Source organism: Pan paniscus, chromosome 16 (genome assembly GCF_029289425.2).
Source record: "Pan paniscus chromosome 16, NHGRI_mPanPan1-v2.0_pri, whole genome shotgun sequence".
Taxonomy (NCBI): domain Eukaryota; kingdom Metazoa; phylum Chordata; class Mammalia; order Primates; family Hominidae; genus Pan; species Pan paniscus.
In genome coordinates, this window is record NC_073265.2 from 31,378,492 (window position 1) to 31,401,645 (window position 23,154).

General features: G+C 54.2%; 1 protein-coding gene across 1 annotated transcript; it reads right to left on the reverse strand.

Annotated features, from left to right (window-relative positions):
* Positions 1-4,351: 4,351 nt before the first annotated feature.
* PLA2G4F (phospholipase A2 group IVF) lies at positions 4,352-22,016 on the reverse strand. Its single transcript, XM_003805612.7, has 20 exons — positions 21,819-22,016; positions 20,897-20,969; positions 19,703-19,839; positions 19,473-19,601; positions 19,002-19,042; positions 18,682-18,724; positions 18,016-18,082; positions 15,932-16,101; positions 15,697-15,810; positions 15,428-15,465; positions 15,037-15,172; positions 12,937-13,073; positions 12,435-12,657; positions 11,438-11,552; positions 11,085-11,222; positions 10,894-11,001; positions 9,750-9,944; positions 9,278-9,444; positions 7,839-8,025; positions 4,352-7,515 (listed from the first exon to the last, which is right to left on the reverse strand). The coding sequence occupies exons 1-20, from the start codon at positions 21,927-21,929 to the stop codon at positions 7,295-7,297; spliced, it is 2,550 nt and encodes an 849-aa protein (XP_003805660.1). The 5' UTR covers positions 21,930-22,016; the 3' UTR covers positions 4,352-7,294.
* Between the last annotated feature and the right edge of the window lie 1,138 nt (positions 22,017-23,154).

Consider the following 23,154-nt stretch of genomic DNA (forward strand, 5'->3'; position numbering starts at 1 on the left):
GTTGAAAGAGCTTACTGATAATTTTTTACCTTTACACTTTAGAAAAATAAAAATTAAACTTTTTGATTTTATTATTTTTTTTTGAGAGACAGAGTTTTGCTCTGTCACCCAGGCTGGAGTGCAGTGATGCAATCGTGGCTCACTGCAGCCTCGAACTCCTTCTGGGCTCAAGCAGTTCTCTTGCCTCAGCCTCCCAAATAGCTGGAACTAAGGTGTGCACCATCATGCTTAGCTAATTTTTTATAGAGAAGAAGTCTTGCTTTGTTGACCAGGTTTGTCTTTAACTCCTGGCTTCAAGTGATCCTCCTGCCTGGCTTCCCAAAGTGTTGGGATTACAGATGCGAGCCATAGAGCCTGGCCAAAGTTAAACTTTAAAAATCAAAGACAGGTCGGGTATGGTGACTCACACCTGTAATCCTATCACTTTGTAAGGCCGAGGTTAGAGGATTGTTTGAGCCCAGGAGTTGGACACCAGCCTGAGCAACATAGGGAGACCCTGTCTCTACAAAATTAAAAATAAAAATAAAAATAGCCAGGAATGGTGGCACATGCCTGTGGGCCCAGCTTCTTGGGAGGCTGAGGTGGGAGGATCGCTTGAGCTTAGGAGGTTGAGGCTGCAGTGAGCCATCATCTACCACTGCACTCCAGCCTGGGTGACAGAGTGAGACCTCATTTCAGAAAACAATAAATAAATAAAATAAAAGACAAAGTCCTAAAAGTTACAGACAAATGACCTGCAATGGGGACTCCAGCTGCCATCAGATTGCATATCAGCAATATCAAATGCAAGAAGGCATTAACATCTGAGCGTATGCAAGCGTGAACCAAGAATTCTATACTCTTCCAGGCTATTACTCATAAGTCAGGGCAAGAAAAGACAATTCTAGACATATAAGCACTCAGAATATTTACCATCCACACACCCTTCATTAAATATTCAATTTTGCACTCCACTAAAAAGAAAAGCAAACGCAAAAGAAAGAAAGGAGTTACAAGAAGCAATGACAAGCAACTAAATCAAGAAACTATATTGTAAAGTGGAAATAAAAATTTCTATTTTGCAGTTTTTAATACACTGGAAATAAGATTCCAGGTGATTAGTAGAATGTTTGGGTGCTTGGGGAGCGGCACATAGGGCAGGAAACAGGAAGCTACAAGCATGCCGGGATGCTTGTCTTGTTTGGGGAGAGACAATAGAGACTGGTGGACCTTTTAATGGGACTTTTAAAAAATAAAAGTTTAGGCTGGGTGCGGTGGCTCATGCCTGTAATCCCAGCACTTTGGGAGGCAGAGGTGGGTGGATCACTTGAGGTCAGGAGTTCAAGACCAGCCTGGCCAACATGGTGAAACCTGTCTCTATTAAAAATACAAAAATTAGCCAGGCATGGTGGTACACACGTGTAGTCCCAGCTACTCGGGAGGCTGAGGCAGGAGAATCACTTGAATGCGGGAGGCGGAGGTTGCAGTGAGGAAAGATCATGCCACTGCATTCCAGCCTGGGCGACAGAGTGAGACTGTCTCTGAATGAATGCATGAATGAATGAATGTTTAAGTAAGAAGACTTTTTTTTTTTTTGGAGACAGAGTCTCGCTCTGTCACCCAGGCTGGAGTGCAGTGGCGCGATCTCAGCTCACTGCAAGATCCATCTCCAGGGTTCACGCCATTCTCCTGGCTCAGCCTCCTGAGTAGCTGGGACTACAGGAACCCACCACCACGCCCGGCTAATTTTTTGTATTTTTAGTAGAGACGGGGTTTCAGTGTGTTAGCCAGGGTGGTCTCGATCTCCTGACCTCGTGATCCACCCGCCTCGGCCTCCCAAAGTGCTGGGATTACAGGCGTCAGCCACCGCACTTGGCCGTAAGAAGACTTAATGAGAGCTAAATTTGGAAATAAACCAAATTTCCATCAGCAGGGGAATGGATAAACACTGTGGGATATCCACATACATCCTAGTGAGTTATACTAAGGAAAGAACTACAGACACAGCAACAGGGATGACTCGCAAACGCAAAACATGTTGAGTGAGAGAAGCTGGACACAATGAGTCAAAAAGTCAACAAATTATAAGTCAAAAAAATTTTAAGTGGTTCAAGGTAATAATTTTTCGACTATACCATTCCATTTGTATGAAACTCTGGAAAAGACAAATCCATTGTGGGAGAAAGCCGATCAGTAGTCACCTGGGGCCAGGAGTGGGGAAACTGACTGGGACGGAACGCAAGATAACATTTTGGGTGATGGAAATGTTCCATATCGTGACTGTGGTGGTAGTTACACATGTATATAAATCAGAATTCATTGAACTGTGCACTTACTCTCTTGTACACTTACTGTACACTTAGAATGAATGTGTGCTATTGCATATAAATGATACGTCAATGAAATTGACAAGAGGAACCACCAGAATGGTGGAAATAGGATGCATAACATTCAAACCAGCAGAGGGGAAAAGAAAAAAATCAAACCAGAAAGCAGGAAGGCAGGGGAGAAACACGAAGCATGGCAAACAGAAAACAAGTGTGTCTCAAGCCCCAGGACTTGCTTTGAAACCCAGTGATGGTAAAATAAATGGAGAGGTTGGGGTGGGGAGTGAAAGGAGACCTGGGGCACGGCACAGTGTTTCCTGGTAACCAAGATGGAACTGAAAATCTATAGGCCCTTAGAGGACTTAAGGTGCCTCCAGGAAATTCTGGCAGTGCTCAGGGACCCGAAGAGAGGACAGGAGGACAAGGACAGCAGAAGCGCTGAGGCCAGAGGGAGGAAGGAAAAGCAAGAAGGGGCTTCAACGGTACCAACCCGAACTAGACGATGCACAAGCAAGGGCCACCTGGACCCTCCTGTGGAAGCCTCAGCCACCACGGTCTAGAGGAGCCCAGTGGGGGTGGTGGGATGACAAAGATGCCCTGCAGTAGACCAAGCAGAGCCAGGCCAGGCATCAGGCATTTAAAGCTCCCCAGGTGAATTCAATGTGCAGCCCAGGTGAGATCCATCACTCTGGGGTCAAAGGATAAAGAGCCACGAGGACTTGTGGATGCCAGCAAATCAGCCAGAGCCTCTCTCAAGAGCACCTGCCTGCCTCTCCCCACCCGGGGGGCCCCCCTTCTGGGTAGCTCCCCATCCCTTCTCTTCCTTACTCATATTTTCCTCCCCTTTGTCTTTTCCTCTTTCTCCAACTTCGCCTCCTTTTACCACTTACTTTGCCAAAGCTCCCCACCTAGTGTTGGTAGACTTTTAAAACAGTGGCCTTTATTACATATTTATCCAGATGGTCCCCAACTGAATGGTTTGACTTACAATTTTTTGACTTTCCAATGGGTTGAGATGTAACCTCATTGTAAGTCGAAAAGCAACTGTACATCTTTTTCAAAACCAAGACCTAAATCTTACTAAAGTAACTGGCTTTTTAACATAGTGAGTCATTCACCGCTTAATATTTCCTGTGCCTCAGCTTTCCTAATAGGAAAAAAAAATCAGTCCCCAGCCCTGACCTCTAGTGGTTAACAGCCTCCCTGACTCCCAGGACAGCCCCCTACAGACCCCTGTCCTTCATGGAGAAAATTCCAGGACTCCTTGCCCCGTTTGTTGGGTGTCCCTGTGGAGTTTTACAGGACAGAGGTGCTAGGGAAAGATAGATTCCTGCAGGGTATGCAGTGTGCCCTGCTTTTCTCCTCTGCAAGAATGGTTTCATCTGAAATGAAGGAAATTTCATTTAAACCCTCAGCTGATTACCACCACCAACTGAGCAATGTTAGCTGCATGGCCTGGGCTCAGAGAAGGCGGGGGTTACCCATGCCCACCAGCCACCTGCCAGTACCTGAGGCCCTTCTCCCAGTGCTGCACCATCCAAGGAATGGAAAGGATACTTGCTCTTCGATTTTCTGCAGGAGATTCTTGTGAATGCCGAGCTGCATCGAAGGAACCAGGGGGCCTGATATTTGAACCAGCCTCTGTCCTCATACTCAGTTGAGGCTGTGCTCCCAGGGCTGCTAGGTCACACAACTCCAAGAGACAAATTCACATCATCAGTTCATGTGAACAGGATCCCCTGAAGTTGTGCAGTGCACAACCTGTGCAGCCCTATGTGACAGGCTTGTGGCCCCCTTTTTCTCTCATGAGGGGCTCTGACAAGTTGATGAATGATGCCCCTGCTCCTGTGTTTCTACCCAGCTTCAAGGGAAACCATGCTTGTTCTTCTGGACAAATCCCTCCAACTCTGTCACCTTCAGGACCTTGAAGCTTATTTCCAGCCATCTCAGACAAGGGTTGGAAATGAGGTAAGGACTCAGATACCTCCTCACTGAGGAGCGACCCTGGCTGAGCAGTGGATGAAATGTGTACTCAGACACAGGTATGCAGTGTAAGAGCAGCTAGGGGACTGCCCAGCTCAAGTGGCCAAAGTGCAGCCCTGAGAAGCTGGAGCTGCTTGCTTTTATTCAGTGCAGGCACAATGCCAAAAGCCTGGAGCAAACACTGGAGGTAATTAACATTTATTGTTCCCCTTTCAGGGAAGGTCATGGGCGTAGATGATCAAAGGTCAGTTCCTGGTCAACAGAAGTAAACAAGCCTGTTTAAGATAAATTCCCCCACACTCCCTTGTACCTACTCCTTGCCCTCTGCCTCAGGGTTATAGAACAGCTGTCTTTAGCTATTCTCCTCCAAAGCTATGCAGAGCCTTCCAACCTTTCAGAAGGCCTGCTCCTTTCCCTATGGCTTCTCCCACCACTCTGACCAATCTCCTACACTTGTGGCCCCCTTTTTCTTCCCTTGCCTCATGAGGAGCTCTGACAAGTTGATGAATGATGTCCCTGCTCCTGTGTTTCTACCCAGCTTCAAGGGAAACCATGCTTGCTCTTCTGGACAAATCCCTCCAACTCTGTCACCTTCAGGACCCTGAAGCTTATTTCCAGCCATCTCAGATAAGGGTTGGGAATGAGGTAAAGACTCAGATCTCTCCTGAGGAGCAGACATTAAACTGGCCAGGTTACCTTCGGCCCCTCCCCTGGCTTCTTGCTCTGCGTGGCTCCCAGATTCAGTCTTGTTGGAGCCTCCCCATCCCCGGCTGAGATCCTCCCTGCACCTCTGGCCAATATCTGGGCCACAGCACTAGCCCAGCCTCCTGCCCCCTGCCCTTGATCTTGTCCCAGTCTCCTCCCAAACCTTATCTGAGCACAAGTGGCATTGCCTACACTTCTGTGTGAGAAGGTCCCCGCCCACTCTGCACAAGCCCACGTTTGCCTCCTTCACAAGCCTTGCTGGCCTGCGGGGACAGACGCTGGCCTCTGCAACCCTGGGGCTGCTGATCACATAGCTGAAGCAGAGACCTTGTTGTAAGCAACTTTCCATGTGTGTGTGTATGCCTTTTTCTTGGGAGAGGGTCTGTGGTTTATATCAGCTCTTCAAAAAGTCCACATGGGTTAAGAATCATGAAAGCATTGCATGCTTTTTTGTGGTTGGTGGGTGACGATCTGTCTCTTAGAATGTAGGTTCCCATTCATTTATCAAATATTTACTGAGCACCTACCATGTATCAACTGCTGCTCTAGGCACTGAGGATACAGCAGTGAACAAAACAGATGGTAGAATGACTTTCTAGGAGCCAGAGACAGCCTGAGGCTCTAATGGGCACTGAAGAAACACCACAGATTCTAAGTTGTGAACGCTGTGCAGTTCTGAGCTGTGAACCCTATGAAGGTTTTACTAACAAGTTATTGATGACAGCAGGCACAGCAGTGTTGATGACAATGGCCACAGCAGGAGCCAGATAAACTCCCAGATAAACCTCTCACTGCTGAACCAAGGGGAGGGGCCGTGGCCTGTGACAGGCAGCCGTGGTGAGGAGGCAGAGGAGAACTGAGGTGTCCCCACCTCATGCCAGCCCAAATAACTGGCTCCCCCAGCCCTCGCAACTCATGCCAGCTGGAGGGCTGCAGATCCCAGGCCAGGCCAAGACACAGGCTGGGCTCCAGTCACCCTTCCCCAACCTGGAAGCCAGAACTAGTCTTCTTTCCAGACTCAGGACAGGTGAGGCTTCCCAGCACAGGTGTTCCTGACAGCGTGTCTGTGTGAGAGAGCATGGAGCAGGGGGTGCAGCCAAGAGGGAGCCCCTGGGACAGGGGGCAGAAGGAACAAGGTCTCAAGTGCTGCTGCAGGCTCCTAGGCAGCTCAGCACTGGAGGCATATGCTGCAGAGGCTGTGGCCAGATGGAGAGGGCCTGGCCAGAACGGGATCTCCTCTTCACAAATCTGAGGGCTGCCCACACTAGAGAGGTTCTAGGTATTTGGAGAGTCCCTGGCGGGTCAGGGGAAATGGAGAAGAGGGAGAGTGAGAAACAAAATTTGCCAAGACCCATTGGATGCATCTGGGAAAGAGGCAAGAGCCCAGGCGAGGCTCCCTCTGCACTGCCCATGCCTTGGAGTAACCCACCTCCAGGAACTTGCACACCCTCCTGCCCCACATACAGGTGCACACCTCTCCCCCGATGAACAGATGCCCCTTCTAGACACACCCATTTAGCTCCTAGGAATGGTGAGACTATATTTGCCTGATGTGGCCACTACACACATCACCAGAGACTGTGGTCCAGGTTCGAAGAGCGAAGCCTGGGTAACTGGCAGGGAGACACGCGCACATCTCCCACCTGGAGCAGCCAGAATGGGACATCACCCCACAGGCTTTAGGGCGCTGGGAAGAGAAGGGTGATCTGGGAGGAGGCACGAGGAGACCAGAAGGCAGAAGGAGGGTTAGGATGATGGAGTCAGCAACATAGGCTGGCCATCCCCTCAGCCCCTCATTGTTCTTGATAGCAGTGCATCCAGGAGCTCGAGGTGGGGTTGGGGCTTGGGCCGCTCTGCAGGAAGTGTGGATGGATGCATCTCTGCTTTCCATCTCAGTGTAAGGAGGACAGCTGGCTTCTCGGTGCCCTCAGCCCCTGTTCTGTGTGGGTCTGAGGACCTGGGCCCTCTGAGGTCCTTCTGTGTCTGGGGTGGGCCCTGTGGCTCACCTGATTCTCTCCACACCCCGCTGTGAAATGAGTGCTGTTCTCTTCTGCCCTACATCCCCAAGAGCCCCTGGAGCGATCTACTGCCCATCTTCTCCAAAAACACACAAGGAGAGCCCTGCCCCAGTCCAAGCTGCAATTCTGCAAGAGCTTTCCGGGGCCTGGGGCACCTCGAGGCAGGTCCTGGAGAGAAAGGAAGCAGATCCTGCACAGAGTCCCCATCGCTCCTCCCTCTACAAGCCCTGACCATGAGCAGTGTGTCTCCTCTCTGTCACAGTCCTCCGCCTCCTGCCTTGGTCAGCCCCCTGCCCTCTCCCGAGCCTGGTGCCGGTCCAGAGCCAGCTGGAGGGCGCACTTCAAGGTCTCCACATTGTTCAGGACGTTGTATCGACTGAGGGCCACCAGCCGATCAAAGTCCTGGGGCTCATAGGTGAAGTTCATCATGCCATAGGGGGTGTCTGGCCTGTTGATGACAAAGTCCCCAAAGGCCTTCTCCTCAGCTGTTTGTCGCTCCACACCTGTGGGTGGGGGAAGCAGAGGAGAGGCCAGGATGGAGCCCTCTGTGGAACTGGCTGGAACAGCCCAGAAGTCTTCCTTGTGCAGGACACCTGGCTGGCTCCATGCGGGCCCTGCTTGGGCCACATCTCAGCTCTCAGACCCCCCAGGAGGGGCTGGCCCCATCTGAACGCTGAGACCCAGGGAGCAGAGGGCCACAGGGGCCAGCTCAGGCCCACCAGGAGGTGTGCTTAGTGACATTCTCCAGGGAAACCACCCTCAGAACAGCGTCCCATCACCATCCCAGGGCTCTGTGGGTCAGTCCCAGGCCTGGAGCTTCCCTTACCTGGGGCCAGGTGTGTGCGGAAGGTACGGTTAACAAGGGGGAAGTGCAGCACAATGGGGGAGCGGGGGTCCTCAGCCTTGGCAAACAGATAGCACTCACGGGCCTCCTCCATGTCCTCAGGGCCCACCTCGATGCTAGGGAAGGGGATTCCTCGGTCCAGGCAGTACTTCTCTGTCATCTTCAAGACCTGAGCAGGAGCAAGCCTCTGACTCTGCCTTTCCTCCACCCTGGCCACTCCCTGCCGCCCTGGACTCACACACACCCAGGCTTCAATGCCAGCTCTGTTTCTGACTAGCTGAGTGACTTCAGGGAGGTGACAGCTCCTTTCTGAGCTGGTTTCTCATGTGTAAAATAAAAAATTTTTAAACTTCCGGCCGGGCATGGTGGCTCATGCCTGTAATCCCAGCACTTTGGGAGGCCAAGGCTGGCAGATCATGAGGTCAAGAGATCAAGACCACCCTGGCCAACATGGTGAAACTCTGTCTCTACTAAAAATACAAAAATTAGCTGGGCATGGTGGTGTGTGCCTATAGTCCCAGCTACTCGGGAGGCTGAGGCAGGAGAATCATTTGATCCTAGGAGGCAGAGGTTGCAGCGAGCCAAGATTGCACCACTGCACTCCAGCCTGGTGACAGAGTGAGACTCCGTCTAAAAAAAAAAAAAAGCTCCTCATCCAGTGGTGTTGTGAAGATTAACAATAATCAATAATGATCAACAATCAATCATCCACTGCCTCAACAGCATTCCGCCATGGTCCTCCAGGAACCACCATGGTCTTCCCTTCTCTCACCCCTCTCTGCTCCCTATTAGAAGCTGATGTCAGTTTCACAAGGTTGACACGCGACAATTACAGAAGGTCCATGTCAGAAGAGGCTTCATCAATCCCCAGTCAATCCCAGGATCTCACTGGACCCAGGACAAAGAGGAGACCAAAGAAGGAAGGGCTGCTCCAGCAGCACCACCAGCACCCACATGGGAATGGGGGCGTCCGTCCACCACCCAGCAGAGTTGGAGGGACTTGCTGCAGGGCTTCTGCATCAGAGGGGACCCTCATGGCTCTGTTGTTACCATGGTAACAAAGGGGCCGCAGACTCAGGTCCAAGCTGGAGTGGGGAAATCTGTCATGAACGGGCAGAGTCTAGAACTGGGGGATCTTCTATGGATGAGGCTAGAAGATTCCTGGGGACCCTCTTTGGCCTCCTCTTCCCACGCCCACCATAATCTCAGCAATTCTCCTGCAACTGGGAGACCTGTGCTGCCAACAGCGTTCAGAAGGCAGCCCCCTCACACACAGAGTAGAACCCAGGCCGTCCACAAAGGGCAATCCCCACACACCCAGCCAGTCCCCCTCACCAGAGCCTTCTTTCCCCTCCTCTCCTCCCTCACCCTTTCTGTCCACTCACTGCAGGTGCTCCCCACATCCCTGCCTCCCAGCTCACCTCAAAAGGGGCTTCCAAGGAATAGTCAAAGGACAGAATGAGGTCCACTGCTCTCTGAGGCAGCAGAGCCAGTGGGAACGGAGAGTTGATGGCAAAGCCTCCGTCCACCAGGTACAGGCAGTCCTGCATGGGGGTGAGCTGGTTGGGGAAGGCGTCCGGGTGTGTGTCTGCAAGGAACCCATGTGTACGCACAGGGACAAATGCAGTTACTCTTGCTAGCAACTGCTTCTGTATTTGCATTCACATTTGCCTTCTGTCTGTAGAGTTCTCTCTGACAGCCATGGAGACTCCTGCCCCAAGCCCTTGGCCCTGCCTTCCAACTTCCAGCAGTATTTAGAGTCACTTTGCATCAGCCCATAGGCAGCAGGAGACCACACCTCAACCCCCAGCCCAAAGCCAGCACTGGCTCCAGTGAGCCAGAGGCGCAGGCAGGAAGGGAAGCCCCCCACCTCCCACCCAAGGCAGCACCCACCTTTCCAGGCCACGAACTCCCTGCCAGCCACATAGTCCTTGTGCAAGCAGAGACCCTGGGTGAAGTTAAAGCTCTGGGCGGAAGTGAAGCGGGAGGTGAATATGTCCAGCACAGCCTGGGAGAAGGGCCCCTGCGGGGTGAGGAGCCTCGTTCGCAGCCTCGAGGGGTTGTGCAGCTGAGGCTTCTGGCAGTCGTCTAGACAGGGGCGGGACAGTGAAATAGAGGGAGAAGTGGCATCCTCTTTTGCCCAGTGGTCCTTATAGTTCAGGGGTGCCCCTCCCCAACAGTGAGCCCTCCCCACATCCCTCCTCCTCCCTGACCCCACCTCCCAAGCCTCTGACCAATGCTTCATCGAACCACTTTGAAACGACTTTTTCTTTTGTATCCTCTATGTTTTGAAAACTGCCTATAGCATTGTATTTACTAAATAATAATTTATCTTCCACCCTTCCGAAAATAAAGTTTGAGTCTACAGCTTCCAATCAGAACTTCGTCCATTAAACACTGACTGAGCAATTACTATGCCCAGCACTGCACTAGGCATGAGGGCTGCGAAGGTGAATGGGACCTGCCCTGGCCCTCCCAGGTGCACGGCCTACTTGTGGGGGAAAGTCACATAAAGAGAGAATAAATGATGACAATGCTCCGGGGTAAGGACGACGACAGGGATGTGCACATGGTCCTAGGGGACCACGGTGGTAAGATTCTCGGGCATCCTGGAGGGATGGAGTGGAAAAGGGATGTCTGAGAAAACGACATCTGAGCTGAACTGAAGAACAGAGCAAAAGTGATCCAGGGGAGAAAAGCGGGAAGGGTGCTCTGCACCGTGGGGCCCCCATGAGCCATTTAAGGACCAGGCTGAAGAGGAGCCACTGAAGAGGGGCAGACAGAGTATCAACCCAATATCCAGTAGTCCTGCACCGAGTGGACCTAATTGGATCCCAGAACAGAGAACTCAGAGGTGTGGCTTGATCACACCTCTGGGCATCTAGACACCCTAAGCTAGAAGTCATTTCCTCAGGACTTCCCCAAATCCAGTGGGACAGCCAAGTCCTTCTCTGTCCCCTCCCTCATTCTTCTTGTCTCTGCCAGGGCCCTGTTGCTGGAATGTGGTGTGGGAGGGGCTCGGGGTCGCTACCCTCACCTGTGATATTCACACTGCCTCTGTACCACTCCAGGAAGCTGAGGCCCGAGCCGGCGGTCTTTAGGAAGATCTCATCCAGGCTGGTGGCAAAGGCGCTGCCCCACATACCTAAGGAGACAGTCAGGGCCCCACCCCACGTCAGGGCCTGGCCCCGGCACCTGCCTGTCCCCAGCCCTCCAGCCTCGACTCACCTTGCAGGTAACAGATCCGGGGTTCAGGCTGGAGCTGCAGCAATCGTCCCATGAAGAGTTCTGAGCCGAAGAGCTCGGTGGGAACATAAGCCCCGTACTTGGGGAAGCCAACCTCATAGGGCGTGAACTCGCACCACTCTAGGGGCCCGAGTGAAGGGAAAGTCACCAGGGGCTTCCCACCACGGTGCTTGTGCCCAAGCAGGAATCTTAGCCTTGACAATGACAGGAAGAAGCAGCAGCCCCGCTGTGCTCCAAGGTGCAACCACCTCCTCTGGGTACCCTGATCACCCTGGCCTCTCACCTCCTCCTCCCCACCTCCTCTACCTCCTTCCTTCGTCTCCACACCCAGGCACCTGCAAAATCTTCCCCACTCAAGTTGGTGCGGACGTTGACGCTGGTGTAAATGGGGTAAGGGTTCTGACCCTGGCGGACCGCCTCCTGTTGGTCAGACAGCTTGGCAGGGTTCTCCTGGGCAGGAAATAAGGGAGGCAGCTTGGCCTTTCAGGAGTTCCATTCCCCATCCCCGTGGCCTGGAGCCGGCACCCTGCAGGGCGTGGCGTGCCCACAAGAGAGGCTTTGGGTCGCCAAGGCTAGTGCCGTAAGGACAGCCCTCTGAGGGACAGGCTTCAGGCCGCAGCCAAGGGGAGCCCACTGTGGGTCTGTACAATTCCAGGGACTGTGGGAACACCCTCCCTCCTTCTTTACTATTCAAAACAGCGTATCAGAACACCAGGGAGTCAGGGTGACATGGTTAAAGGAATCCTTGAAAAGCCAGTCCAATTTCTTTAAAAAATAAATTACTAGAAAACATGTATTATTTACTTAGAAATGAGAAATCACTTGTGATATCCACCCACAACTGATCTCCACACACGGGGTGGTGGGGAGCAGCTCCGAATCTTATCGCCTGGAACTGCAGCTGGGTCTGAAGTTCCAGGAGCAGCCAGGCGGAGTGAGTTATGGCGGAATTGGCTGAGAAGTGGGTGTGGCGCTGGGCCTCACTTCCAGGTGTGGGCTGAAATCACTTTCAAAACATCCTGAGAACAACTAAAATCACTCTCTCTGGAAGGGGGGCCAAGGCATGGGTGTGTTTGAAAAGCTGTGCCGGTGATTCTAATATGCACCCAGAGCTGAGCGCTGCGGGCCAGGCTCCTCCTCCCCAGGGGTTAGGAGCTAGGGAGGCAAAATGGTACCAGCCCACCCTGGAGTCACACTCCTGGCCCCAGGGGAGCCGAGAGCTCAGGAACAGCTTTGTAAATCAGATCTTAGCCTGAGGGATGAGGCAGAAGCAAGGGGCGGGTGGAAGGAGTGGAGAGGAGCCTATGTATTTCCTTCTGGCTCTTCTCTCACCTCCTGGTACAGGAAATACTCAACAAGGAGGCCCCAGAGGTCGATGAGGGACACGCTGTGGCCACTGCGCTCCCGGACCCCCAGTTCCTGAGTGTAGTACTGTAGCCGCTCCGTGGACAAAGCTCCCATCTTACTGCTGCAGACGTGAACCTGGGCACGCTCAATGGGGCCCTGCAAGGCCACCTGGGACCAGGCTGGGTCCCTGTAGAGTGTGGAGATGCACCTGGGGATTGGAGGTGTGCCTGAGTCAGGGGCAGGAGAGCACAGCCACGGGAGAGAGGGGTGCAGAGTCTGTGAGTGGCCCTCCACCCCCACCACTTGCACTGCTGCCCTGCAAACAACCCAACTCAGAGGGGCGCTTGGGACTCAGCCTCTTCCTGCCCCTCCTAACACCCTTGGAGGCAGGATCCCAGCCCCTCAGGGACTCCTTAAGATCACCAGGTCACAACCCCACACTTTGTGGGGTCTCCTTTACCCTGTGCCCTGCCCCCACCTCACTTACCAGGTAGACCCAGAGACCCCACTCAGGTAGGTCACAGTGTCTAGAAGGCCGAGCTCCTGCAACCCTGCCAGGCTGCCGTACAGAGAAGACATGGCTCGGGTTCCACCCCCGGAACCCAACACAGCCACTACAGGCACCTGGGTACAATAATAACAAGGATAACGACTCCGACTACCACCATCATTTACGTATTACTGCCTATACATGTAGGACATTATTCTAAGAGTCTTACACGTATTATCTCATTGAATCCTCACAGCAACCCAATGAGAACCCCATTTTCGGCTGGGCACAGTGGCTCACGCCTGTAATCCCAGCACTTTGGGAGGCCGAGGCGGGCAGATCATGAGGTCAGGAGATCGAGACCACGGTGAAACCCCGTCTCTACTAAAACTACAAAAAAATTAGCCGGGCATGGTGGCGGGCACCTGTAGTCCCAGCTATCTGGAGGCTGAGGCAGGAGAATGGCGTGAACCCGGGAGGCGGAGCTTGCAGTGAGCTGAAATTTCGCCACTGTACTCCAGCCTGGGCGACAGAGCGAGACTCCGTCTCAAAAAAAAAAAAAAAAAAAAAAAAGAGAGAGAACCCCATTTTCCAGATGTTGAAACTGAGGCACGGGAAGGTTAAATAATGTGCCCAAGATCATACAGTTATTAAGTGATGAGCTCTCACACCTAAGCAGTATGGCTCCAGAGATAGCCCTTAACCATTCGACCTGGAAGATATAGACCTGGAAGGTACATCTGATTCCCCAAAATCAGCTACAGCAGGTTCCTCTCAACCGTGGCACTCTCGATATTCTTGACCAGGTAGCTCTTTGCTGTGGGGACTGTCCTGTGTGTTGTAGGATGTTTAGCAGCATTTCTGGCCCCCTCTACCCAGTAGAAGTCAGCAGCCTCCCTCCACCTCCCCTTTCCCCAGCAGCAACAATGAAATCGATCTCTACACATGGACGAATGTCCCCAGGGGTGCGGTGGGGAGGAACTAAATTGTCCCCCGTTGAGCACCACTGAGCTAAAGTGACAAAGGCCAGCAAGCAGCCTAGACCTGCCCCCAGGCACCAAAGGTGCCCAGAGGTTTTAAGGTCTCAGGATCGGAGGTGCCTGAGGGGTCAGAGTCCATGCTTTTGGTTGCTTAGCTTTCCCAGTAAGATTTCGCTCATTCCACTCTGGATTTTTGTTCTTTTCCCTGTTCTCTTTTCGTCTCCTGTCTTGAAAAAATGCTCCCTGGCCACTGCTCACAGAAGGCGCTGTCGCTTCAGAGTGCTGGATGAGACAGAGCAGACACCTAGCACAGACAGGGCATACATATTGCCCCAATGAACGATCTAGGCTTGTCAGCGCTGGGCCACAGTGACAGAGTCTCCTGAGGACTCAGGCAGCCTGGAGGAAGCTGGCAGCCTATTCCTGATCCCCTGTAAGTCCCTCTGTCAGCACGCCTTTCCTCCTGCCTCCCGGCCACAGGCTGGCTGTCTCTATACCCAGAGGATCCCAGGAACCCCCCAACCTCCACATCCCTTTGATCACGTTACGGACTCAACTGTCCCCCTCCAAATTCCTGTGTTGAAGCCCTAACCCCCAATGTGACAGTATTTGGAAACAGGGCCTACAAGGAGGTAATAAAGGTGAAGTGAGTAAGGGTAGGGCCTTCAACTGATAGGACTGGGGTCCTTAGAAGAGGAGGAGGAGACCCCAAGGCGCACGCTCTGCACACATGCACAGAGGAAGGGCCACATGAGGACACGGCGAGACAGCTCCACCAGGAAGAGGAGAGGGAACCCAGCAGAAACCAACCCTGATGATGACACCTTCATCTCGGACTTCCAGCCCCCAGAACTGAGAGAAAAGTCATTTCTGTCATTTAAGCCACCTAGTCTGTGGGGTTTTGTTACGGCAGCCCACATAGACCAAGACATCCAGCTTTGGCCAGGGCTGTTAGGCCCTAGTCCCATATGGGGTCCTAGCTCTGCCGATGGTGCCCACAGCTCAGGCCAACAGGCCAACCTCCTCTGGCCCCTCTTAGCCATGCTGGTCCTCTCAAGGGAAGAGGCTTGATTTGGTCCTAGAGGCTCTGGGGTCCAGCTCCTCCTCCATTCTGTACCTGGCCACTGTCCGGAGCCTCACTCAATCCCAGCACTTGCTGCAGGGCCTTGGACACGACCTGCTTCCTCCTGTCCAGAAACTTCTGCTCCCCGTCACAGAGGTCAAAGCCAAGGCGTAGGTCTAGGTCCCCGGAGCTGCCTCAAGTGGGGTGGGGTGGCGGTGGGGGGTTCTGGGTGACTGTCCAGTGGAGGAGAGCCTTGGGCCCAGCCCAGGTCTTTCACAGGAGCAGGTCCAAGGGATCCGCCCACCAGCACCAGAACCAGGGAGGGAAAAGTGTCATCCCCACCCCACGGCCTGAGCTTCTTGGGCAAGAGAATGGAGCACGTTGGGGTATGTCCCCGCACTTCTAGCCCAGCCCCAAGAGGCCTTCTGCCTGGAGTCCCACTCACCTCATTTCCACCTTCATGCTCAGAGCCACCTCCTGGCCCTGAAAGACACAGCAGCCCCAACCCTGAGTTCTCTGAGCAGGATTCTCCCAGGGAAATGGCTCCCCCACCTGCAGCCCCTGCGGCCCTGCGATCTCTGGCCCGATGTGGACATCATAACTGACCTCTGGACTGACCTGATCCAGCCACCCTCTTGGGTCCCTCCTCCAGACCTCTCTTGGTGGTCACAGAGAGCAGGCAGGGGTCCCTCTGGCACCCAGACAGAGCCTTACCTCCCCCAGGGCCACAGAACACTGTTCCTCCTGGCCTAGGGGCAGAGAGGAGAGCAGGATGCCCCCCTCGCCCAGCTTGCTGGTCTGAGCCTCCAGCTCCGCGCTGGGGCCACTCTGTGGAGAAGAAAACACCCAAGAAGCTCTCCAGCAGGGAAGAAAAGTCTCCCCCAATGTGGCCCTGGAATGCCGGTCTGGGCTGAGTTGGATCTACCGACCATCCTGGCGGCACACTCACCTGCACAGCCGCCAGCAGCTCCATCAGCTCCACGTGTAGCCTGGAGCTCAGCACTGGGTTCACGTGGAAGGTAAAGGTGGGTGGGAGGCCTGGCTCTGTGGGAGGCTGCAGGGGCAAGAGCTGTGGCTTCTCGTAGGCCCCAGGCACTGCCAGCTGGAGCTGCCTGGAGCCTGAGAGCAGAGGGCCCAGGTGGGTGCGCAGGTGAGGGGGTGGGTCTGTGTCTGTGCGGCTTATGCTGGCAGCGCCCCAGCAGCAACCCCTCCCTTCTCTTCCCCTAGGAAATGCCAGCTCCTATCGCCCTGCTCTCTCTTGAGCACTGCTCATAAAGAAAGCCTCCGGAAGGACTCTTGGGTCCTCTAGCCTGCCCTGGTCAGAACTGGGACTTGGGAAGGGTGGGAAGCACACAAATGCCTGGAGGGGAAGGCAGGGAGCGGGGAGGGAGAGGGGCCCTGCCCAGAGCCTGTGGGGCTGATGATTTGAGATGATTCTATGTTTATCATAAGAATGAGCAGTTTTCAGGCGGTGGTTTCCCGCTTGCCCCACTTCAGCCTCTTTACTCACTGTGTTGGAGGTTTGTGGCCCAAGAGAAAACCAGTAGGCTGCAAGTTGTTCTGGCCTTTGTTTCCAAGTGTAGAACGTTGGGAGAGGAAGGTTTGTAGAGGCGGGAGGAGGAAGAATGGGATGCGTGGGTACAGAGAGATGCACGTCCTGGAGAAGCGGCGGAGGGCTAGCCCAGACTGGAAGATGAGGCCCAGGCTGGGAGGAGTGAGGGGGTAGGCTTGTGGGCTCCGGAGCTCCCTGCCCAGCTTCCCAGCAGCTTTCTGGGGAGGAGGCCAGACCCCAGAGAGAAATGGCTGCACATGACATCCGGGCAGAAGGGGCCGCAGACAGCCTCCCAGGAGAAGTCCCAGCCCCTAACACAACATGGAAGCAACAGAGACCCAAAGTATGCGAGGACAGCAGACACTGAGGGATGAGAGGTCCAGAGAAGTCCCTGCCCTACAGCCCCTCCTTGCACTAGATGAGGCCCGGAGACTCGACATGACCAAGCATGGGGAGGGAATTCAAGAAAATAAGGAAAGTGATATTTTATTCATGCCAAGGCCTATGGACTGAGATGGAGACGTGCTATTCATAAGAAGAAACCATATAATCCGTGGTTGAGAGAAGCGGAGTGTCACCGACCTGGGTTTGACCCTGGCTCTACTACTTACTGGCTGTGTGCCCGTGAGCAAGTGTCTTCTTTGGGCCTCAGTCTCATGAATTAGAGGATACTGATTGTGCCTGCTTTACAGGGTTGTTAGGAGGATTATAAGACACATTAAAATGCTTAGCCCAGGGACTGCCTCAGAGTGAGCGCTCAGGGTTCCCTGGGCAGGACTCATCCTGCAGGCTCAGGCTGTCAGCACTGGAAGGGGCCTTCGCTGTCACACAGCCACTGCTGCTATCCCACATCTGGACTCCCCTGCCTGGGTGGCTGCCCTCTGTGGCACTGGGTTTGACAACCCCAGTTCTTCATTTCCCCTGTATTCTCATTCTGCCATGTGACTTCAGCTCCTCCCGCTAAAGAGGCCAACTATATACCCTGCCCTCCAGCTTTGAGTTCAACCCTGTTTTGGCCAATAACATGTTAGGTAGTGGCCAGGCTGTGACCAGGCTTAACAAGCGCTTACTCAGTTGGGCTTGCTCTCTTGTTCCTCTGCTGATGCCTTGAGAACATGCCCAGGCTAATGGGCTTGTCACAGGAGGCAGAGGAGAGACGCATGGCACAGGGCTGGGCCACCCCCGCCAAGCCCAGCCCAGCTGACCGCCAGTTGTGTGAGCCAAATAAATGCTGCTTGTATGCCACTGAGATCATGTGAGTGTTTGTTGTAGAGCAATAGTTGGGCGGATACAACCTCTTTGCTCGAACACTTCCAGGGACAGGTTGTTCACTGCCTCCAGTGAACAATCCATCCCATCGTTAGTTGGCTTTGAGCAATGAAAACTTTAAGAACTTCCTGCCCCAGACCCACCTCCTTGACATCAGTAGTTCCAACCCCAGGAGAGAAGGCAAAAGACCCAAGGCCGCTGAGCAGACTCACCGTACTCTCCCCGTGGGGCTGTCCCATCTCCCCGGAGTGTGCCCTGGATTCTCAGACAGGGGTGAGCCTGAGGAAAGCAGAGGCCTGTGGGAGCCAGACAGCCCACGGCCCCAGCCAGGATGGAGAGAGGGAGGAGTGCCTAGGGCAGGGTCTGGGAAACAGCCATGGCCCCAGCCAGGATGGAGGGAGGGAGGAGTTCCTGGGGCAGGGTCTGGGAAACAGCCCTCCCAGGACCTGGGCCTCGCGGGTAGGAATCTTTTACAGCAGCCCAAGGTCATACCTAGTCCCTCTCCCCAGACTCAGAGGAAGTGGGTGCTGGTGGGAAAGGGGGAGGAGTTGAGGGGCCATGACAGTGGCTGCTCCGGTGGTCTCAGCAGCCAGAGGCCCAAGTGAGTAACGTGCTGTGTGGGAGTAGGAGGCTGGGGTCCTGGGCTGTCCACCAAGTGCCTGGCAGCTTCTTGTCCTTCCCCTCTGGAGGTGCCTCCCTAGCATGTCTCCCCTCCGAGGAGGGCTTGGGTGTCCCCTCTGGAGGTGCCTCCCTAGCACGTCTCCCTTCTGAGGAGGGATTGGGTGTCCTTCAGAGGCAAGTGGGCCTGATGGGCCCCGTCACGGGTTCCTCACTGCCCCCCAGCCCAGAACAGCGCCAAGCTCGCCTTCCCCACTCACCACCAGAACCCCGTTGGTGATGACTTCAGATGCAGGCACCTGGCTGCAAAGGATGAGGAATACATGGAGAATACATCTGGCCCCATCATGATGGCCTCTACAATCATAATGTGACTGAAGCAGCGGGCAGAGCATGAGGAGCACAGCAGGGTTTGGGGTAGGGCGAGCCTGCCGCCCAACATGCAGATGGGTGTCAAGACCAGGCCATTGCCTCCAGGCCAGGCCTGCAAGGCCAGTGCAGGACATGGTGACTGGCACCTAGGAGCTGCCCTGACTCAAATCTCTGAGTCTCTGAGGGCGTTGGCTCTACCAGAACTCACCTCTTCTCCAGAACAAATTCCACCTGCAGCTCTTGTGAATCCTACATGGAGGGGGAGGGAGCACCAATTTTTTCAAGGCTCCAAAAGCCTCCAGAGCTGTTCCTGCCTGCCAGCCCTGCTTGGCTCCAGGGGCTAGAAGGGGAGACTGGCATTGTGGCTTGTCATGGACGTAGGAGGGCAGTGGTATCTCCATGGAGAACCTCATTTATTCCAAAATATGTGTCAGGTGCTGTTCTAGACATTGAGAACTCAGCTGTGACTGAGGCAACACACAGCCCTCAAGGAGCTCATATTTTGGTTTCATGCAAGGAAGATGTATTAGAGGGAGACCTTTATAGGGTCAGGGCTGCGGGGTGGAGGAAGGTCTGCCTTGGAGGCTTGACCTGTGCTGACCGGAGCCCCCTCTTTGGTGGCCCTGTGCTGGGCCTCCCCTCCTCCAGCTGGGCTCTCCGCCAGCACTGGTGGGCTCACCTGGTGGTTGAGTGGGAAGGTGTGTTTGTGAGGTTGGCCACACTTGAGGCTTCTCAGGTCAAACAGGAGCAGAGAGAGCTGGTCGCTGCCCAGGATGTCCTTGTCATAGAGGGTGAGCTCCAGGACGTTCTGGGGACAGGGCAGGCAGGAGGTCCGAGCATGAGGTAGGACAGGAGGGTAGCTGCCTGAGGAGTTCCCCTCCCGCAGCCTGGCCCCTGGCTGGCCCTCACCTTCACAGCACCATGGATCTGGTAGTGGAAGGTCTCATTCCACTCGGGGTCACTGCAGTTGGCCACTATCCTAGTCTGGGCAGGGCTTGGGGACGCCGTGGGCAGCCACAGTTGCACATAGCAGTCGGCTTTGGACACTGCAGGTAGGACAGGGAGGGGCCGGGGCCTCAAGCTCTCATTGCTGAAAAGGTTTCCTGGGGTAGGCTAGGGCAGAAGGGGAAGGAGCAGAGTGGGGAGGGGAAGCCACCCACGTGGCATGGTGGGGTGAGGAGGTGGAGGGAGAGCCTTGATGTCTTTCACTCCATCTTGATTCCACACACCTCCCATTCACCTGAACAGAAATCCTGCGGCAGCCAGTTGGAAAGATCCCATGGCAGCACAGACCATTAATTCCAGCTACTGCCTGATTCAGGCAGTAAAATCCCCTCCCTGTGTGGGCACTGGCATGGAAAGCTCCCTGAGAGCGCATGCTGACTTGTAGACACAGCGGGCCTCACACTGTCACCCAGGGCGGCACTCCCAGGCACAGGGAGGAGGCCGAGTCTGCACAGCTGTCCCCTCCAGCCCTGCCTGCCCTCACCTCCATGGTCAGCACCAGTCCCTCCACCTACTCCACACACACACACGCTCACACACACACTCTTGCACGCACACGTGTGTAGTACTCTCACACTGGCGCGCACACACGTATACACACACTCGTACTCAGTCACACACACTGGCACTCACTGTCATGTGTACAGACACACATACACAACACGCACACACACGTATACACACATACGCACTCACGTTCACACACACTCGCACTCACACATATATACACTTCCACTCACACTTGCACTCACACACTCCTACATGTGTATACACACTCGCAGTCACATTTGCACTCACACACTCGCTCACACTTGCACGCACGTATATACACACTCGTGTTCCCACACACTCGCACTCACGTTTACACCACATATACACGCACACACACGTATACACATGTACTCACACTTGCACTCACATACTTGCACAGATGCCTACATGTATACTCACACATGTATACACACATGCACTCTCACTTGTACTCACCCATGTATACGCTTACACACACACACTCTCTCTCTGTTTGCCAGTCTGACCTGAGCTCTGAGGAAGCCGCAGGGAAAGGACAGAGAGAAGGGTGGAGATGGGGTCACTCACGCAGGTCTGTGCCCCGGATGTTTGTGGCCCTCAGCACCTTCACCTGGAGGTCATAGTATGGGTAGGTTTCCCGCTGCAATAACAGAACTCCAGGGACTCAGTCAGCTAGTGTGAGCCTGGTCCCTCATCCCATTGTTCCCCTCGTCCCATCATGGAGCAGCAACCTGGCATAGGGTCACTGACGTCTCTGTGCTGGGGAGCAGGGAGACCTTGGCGGGTTCCAGGCATTGGGAGTTCAGCACCTTCGTGATGTGTCTGGACCCTGGAACCCATCCGGTCTGGGTTCAAATCTAAATCCAGCACGGACTCACTGAACTAACGATGGCTGTCACGCACCACACACCTGCAGCTCCCCTCAGACCCTCGCGCCCCCACTCTAGCTTGGGAGCAGCTGTGAGAGCTGTGCTAATGTTGTGCTTGAGAAGGTTAAATATTAAAAGAGAAAACTGTGACACCCCCTCCCTTGCTTGCTCCCTGACAGAGGCTCAAAGACTGTCTAGGAGGCAGCGAGCAGGTGAGTGGAAGCCGAGAGTCACCGGCCGGCCGGTACCGGTCTGACGAGTCACCGAGCAGATTGCAGCTGGGCTTAGGAGAGATAACATCAGCATGCTGCCTACTGGGAGGGAAGCTCTCCCCTCACAACCCCACCAGCTCCGTGGACTCTACAGCCAGGCTCGCGCATCCTTGGCGAAAGCCAACCCACCCCTGACAAGTGTCAAGTGAACTAACCCTCCATTTCCTAATCGGAGGGAGCTATTTTTAAGAGCCAAGGTCTAATTTAAGCTCTGCCAGGTCATCTAGAATAAACAGGTCCCACCCCAACTCAAAACCCAGGGCTGGGGCTGGTCTCAGTCTTCACAGGGCACTGCAGCTCCCAGGACTCCCCCAGTCCGGGTTTCCCAGGTAATCTCAGGTACGTTACCCGCCAGTGCCTCCACAGAGGGCCCCTCTTCTCTCTCTTCTGAAGCAGCACTGCCCCCAGAAGGGGCAGCATCTTGTCTGCCAGCCACCTTGGCCGGAGTGCCCAAAGCATGGCTGGGCAGCCCGGGCCCCAGCAGGGAACCCTGCCTGCGCTCCTCTGGTTGCACAAACTGCTGGCTCAGGTGTGACAGGCAGCACTGAGTTGGGAGGGTGGAGCTGCCTGCTCTGCAGAGGACTCAGGCTAGATGGCCTGCTGGAGGTGGAGTTTGACATGCTCCAGGAAGTGACTGGAGCTTAATTTCCCCAGGCAGGAGGCAGCTCAGTCCCTCTCCAAGAGACTCTTGGGGTCTCTGGTTAGCACTCTTGTTCCCAAACCCAGCGCCCTGGTTATCACTGGGCTGTTTGTGAAAAATAGACACCGGAGCTATTTCCAACAAGACCTCTAGGTGAAGCTGGCACAGCTGGCCCAGAGACCAGCTGGCAAGTGCAAATCAGGGAAGAGTCTCCTCCAGCTGTGGAAAAGGCCTGTAACTAGCCACCCTTCAAGTCCCACCTTCCCTGTGGCTCTTGAGCTGAAGCCTAGAAATCTCTGCTTCAGTGTTTCATCTGGGATCAAAGATGTTTCTCTCTTTATATATATTTTCTAATTATACTTTAAGTTCTACGGTACATGTGCACAATGTGCAGGTTTGTTACATATGTATACATGTGCCATGTTGGTGTGCTGCACCCATTAACTCGTCATTTACATTAGGTATTTCTCCTAATGCTATCCCTCCCCCATACCCCCCGCCCCCCGACATGCCCCGGTGTGTGATGTTCCCCGCCCTGTGTCTAAGTGTTCTCATTGTTCAATTCCCACCTATGAGTGAGAACATGCAGTGTTTGGTTTTCTGTCCTTGTGATAGTTTGCTCAGAATGATGGTTTCCAGCTTCATCCATGTCCCTACAAAGGACATGAACTCATCAAAGATGTTTCTAATCTCTCCTGACCACCCGCATTAATTCGCCAAACACCAAGAGCCTGGTGGGTGCCAGACCTGTGCTAGGCCCAGAAACGCAAAGGTGACAGAGGTGAGGCGGGCCCATCCACATCCTGGAGAAATTCAGTCTCATGACTCCCTGTGGCTTTGGCCCAGGCTCGCTTCCTGGGTCAGTGTACAGTGTCCAGGTACAGACAGGCATATGGGCAGGGGGTTATAAATAAGGACAGGCCAAACAACAAGTCTACCTATCCTTCAGCGACCAGATATACAGGCTTTAGCATTCTCTTTGGCCATTGTAGGCCTTAGGCTGCAGATGGATGTGATGTTCGCTCTTCTGTGGACCACAACCAT

Coding starts and splice junctions, on each gene's coding strand:
- PLA2G4F (XM_003805612.7), bottom strand. CDS start 21,929: ATGCTTTGGGCACTCCGGCCAAGGTGGCTGGCAGACAAGATGCTGCCC. Junction 15,466..15,696: donor GTTCTGTGGCCCTGGGGGAG/GTAAGGCTCTGT, acceptor TGTGTCTTTCAG/GGCCAGGAGGTGGCTCTGAG. Junction 13,074..15,036: donor AGGCTCCGGACAGTGGCCAG/GTACAGAATGGA, acceptor TATTGTACCCAG/GTGCCTGTAGTGGCTGTGTT.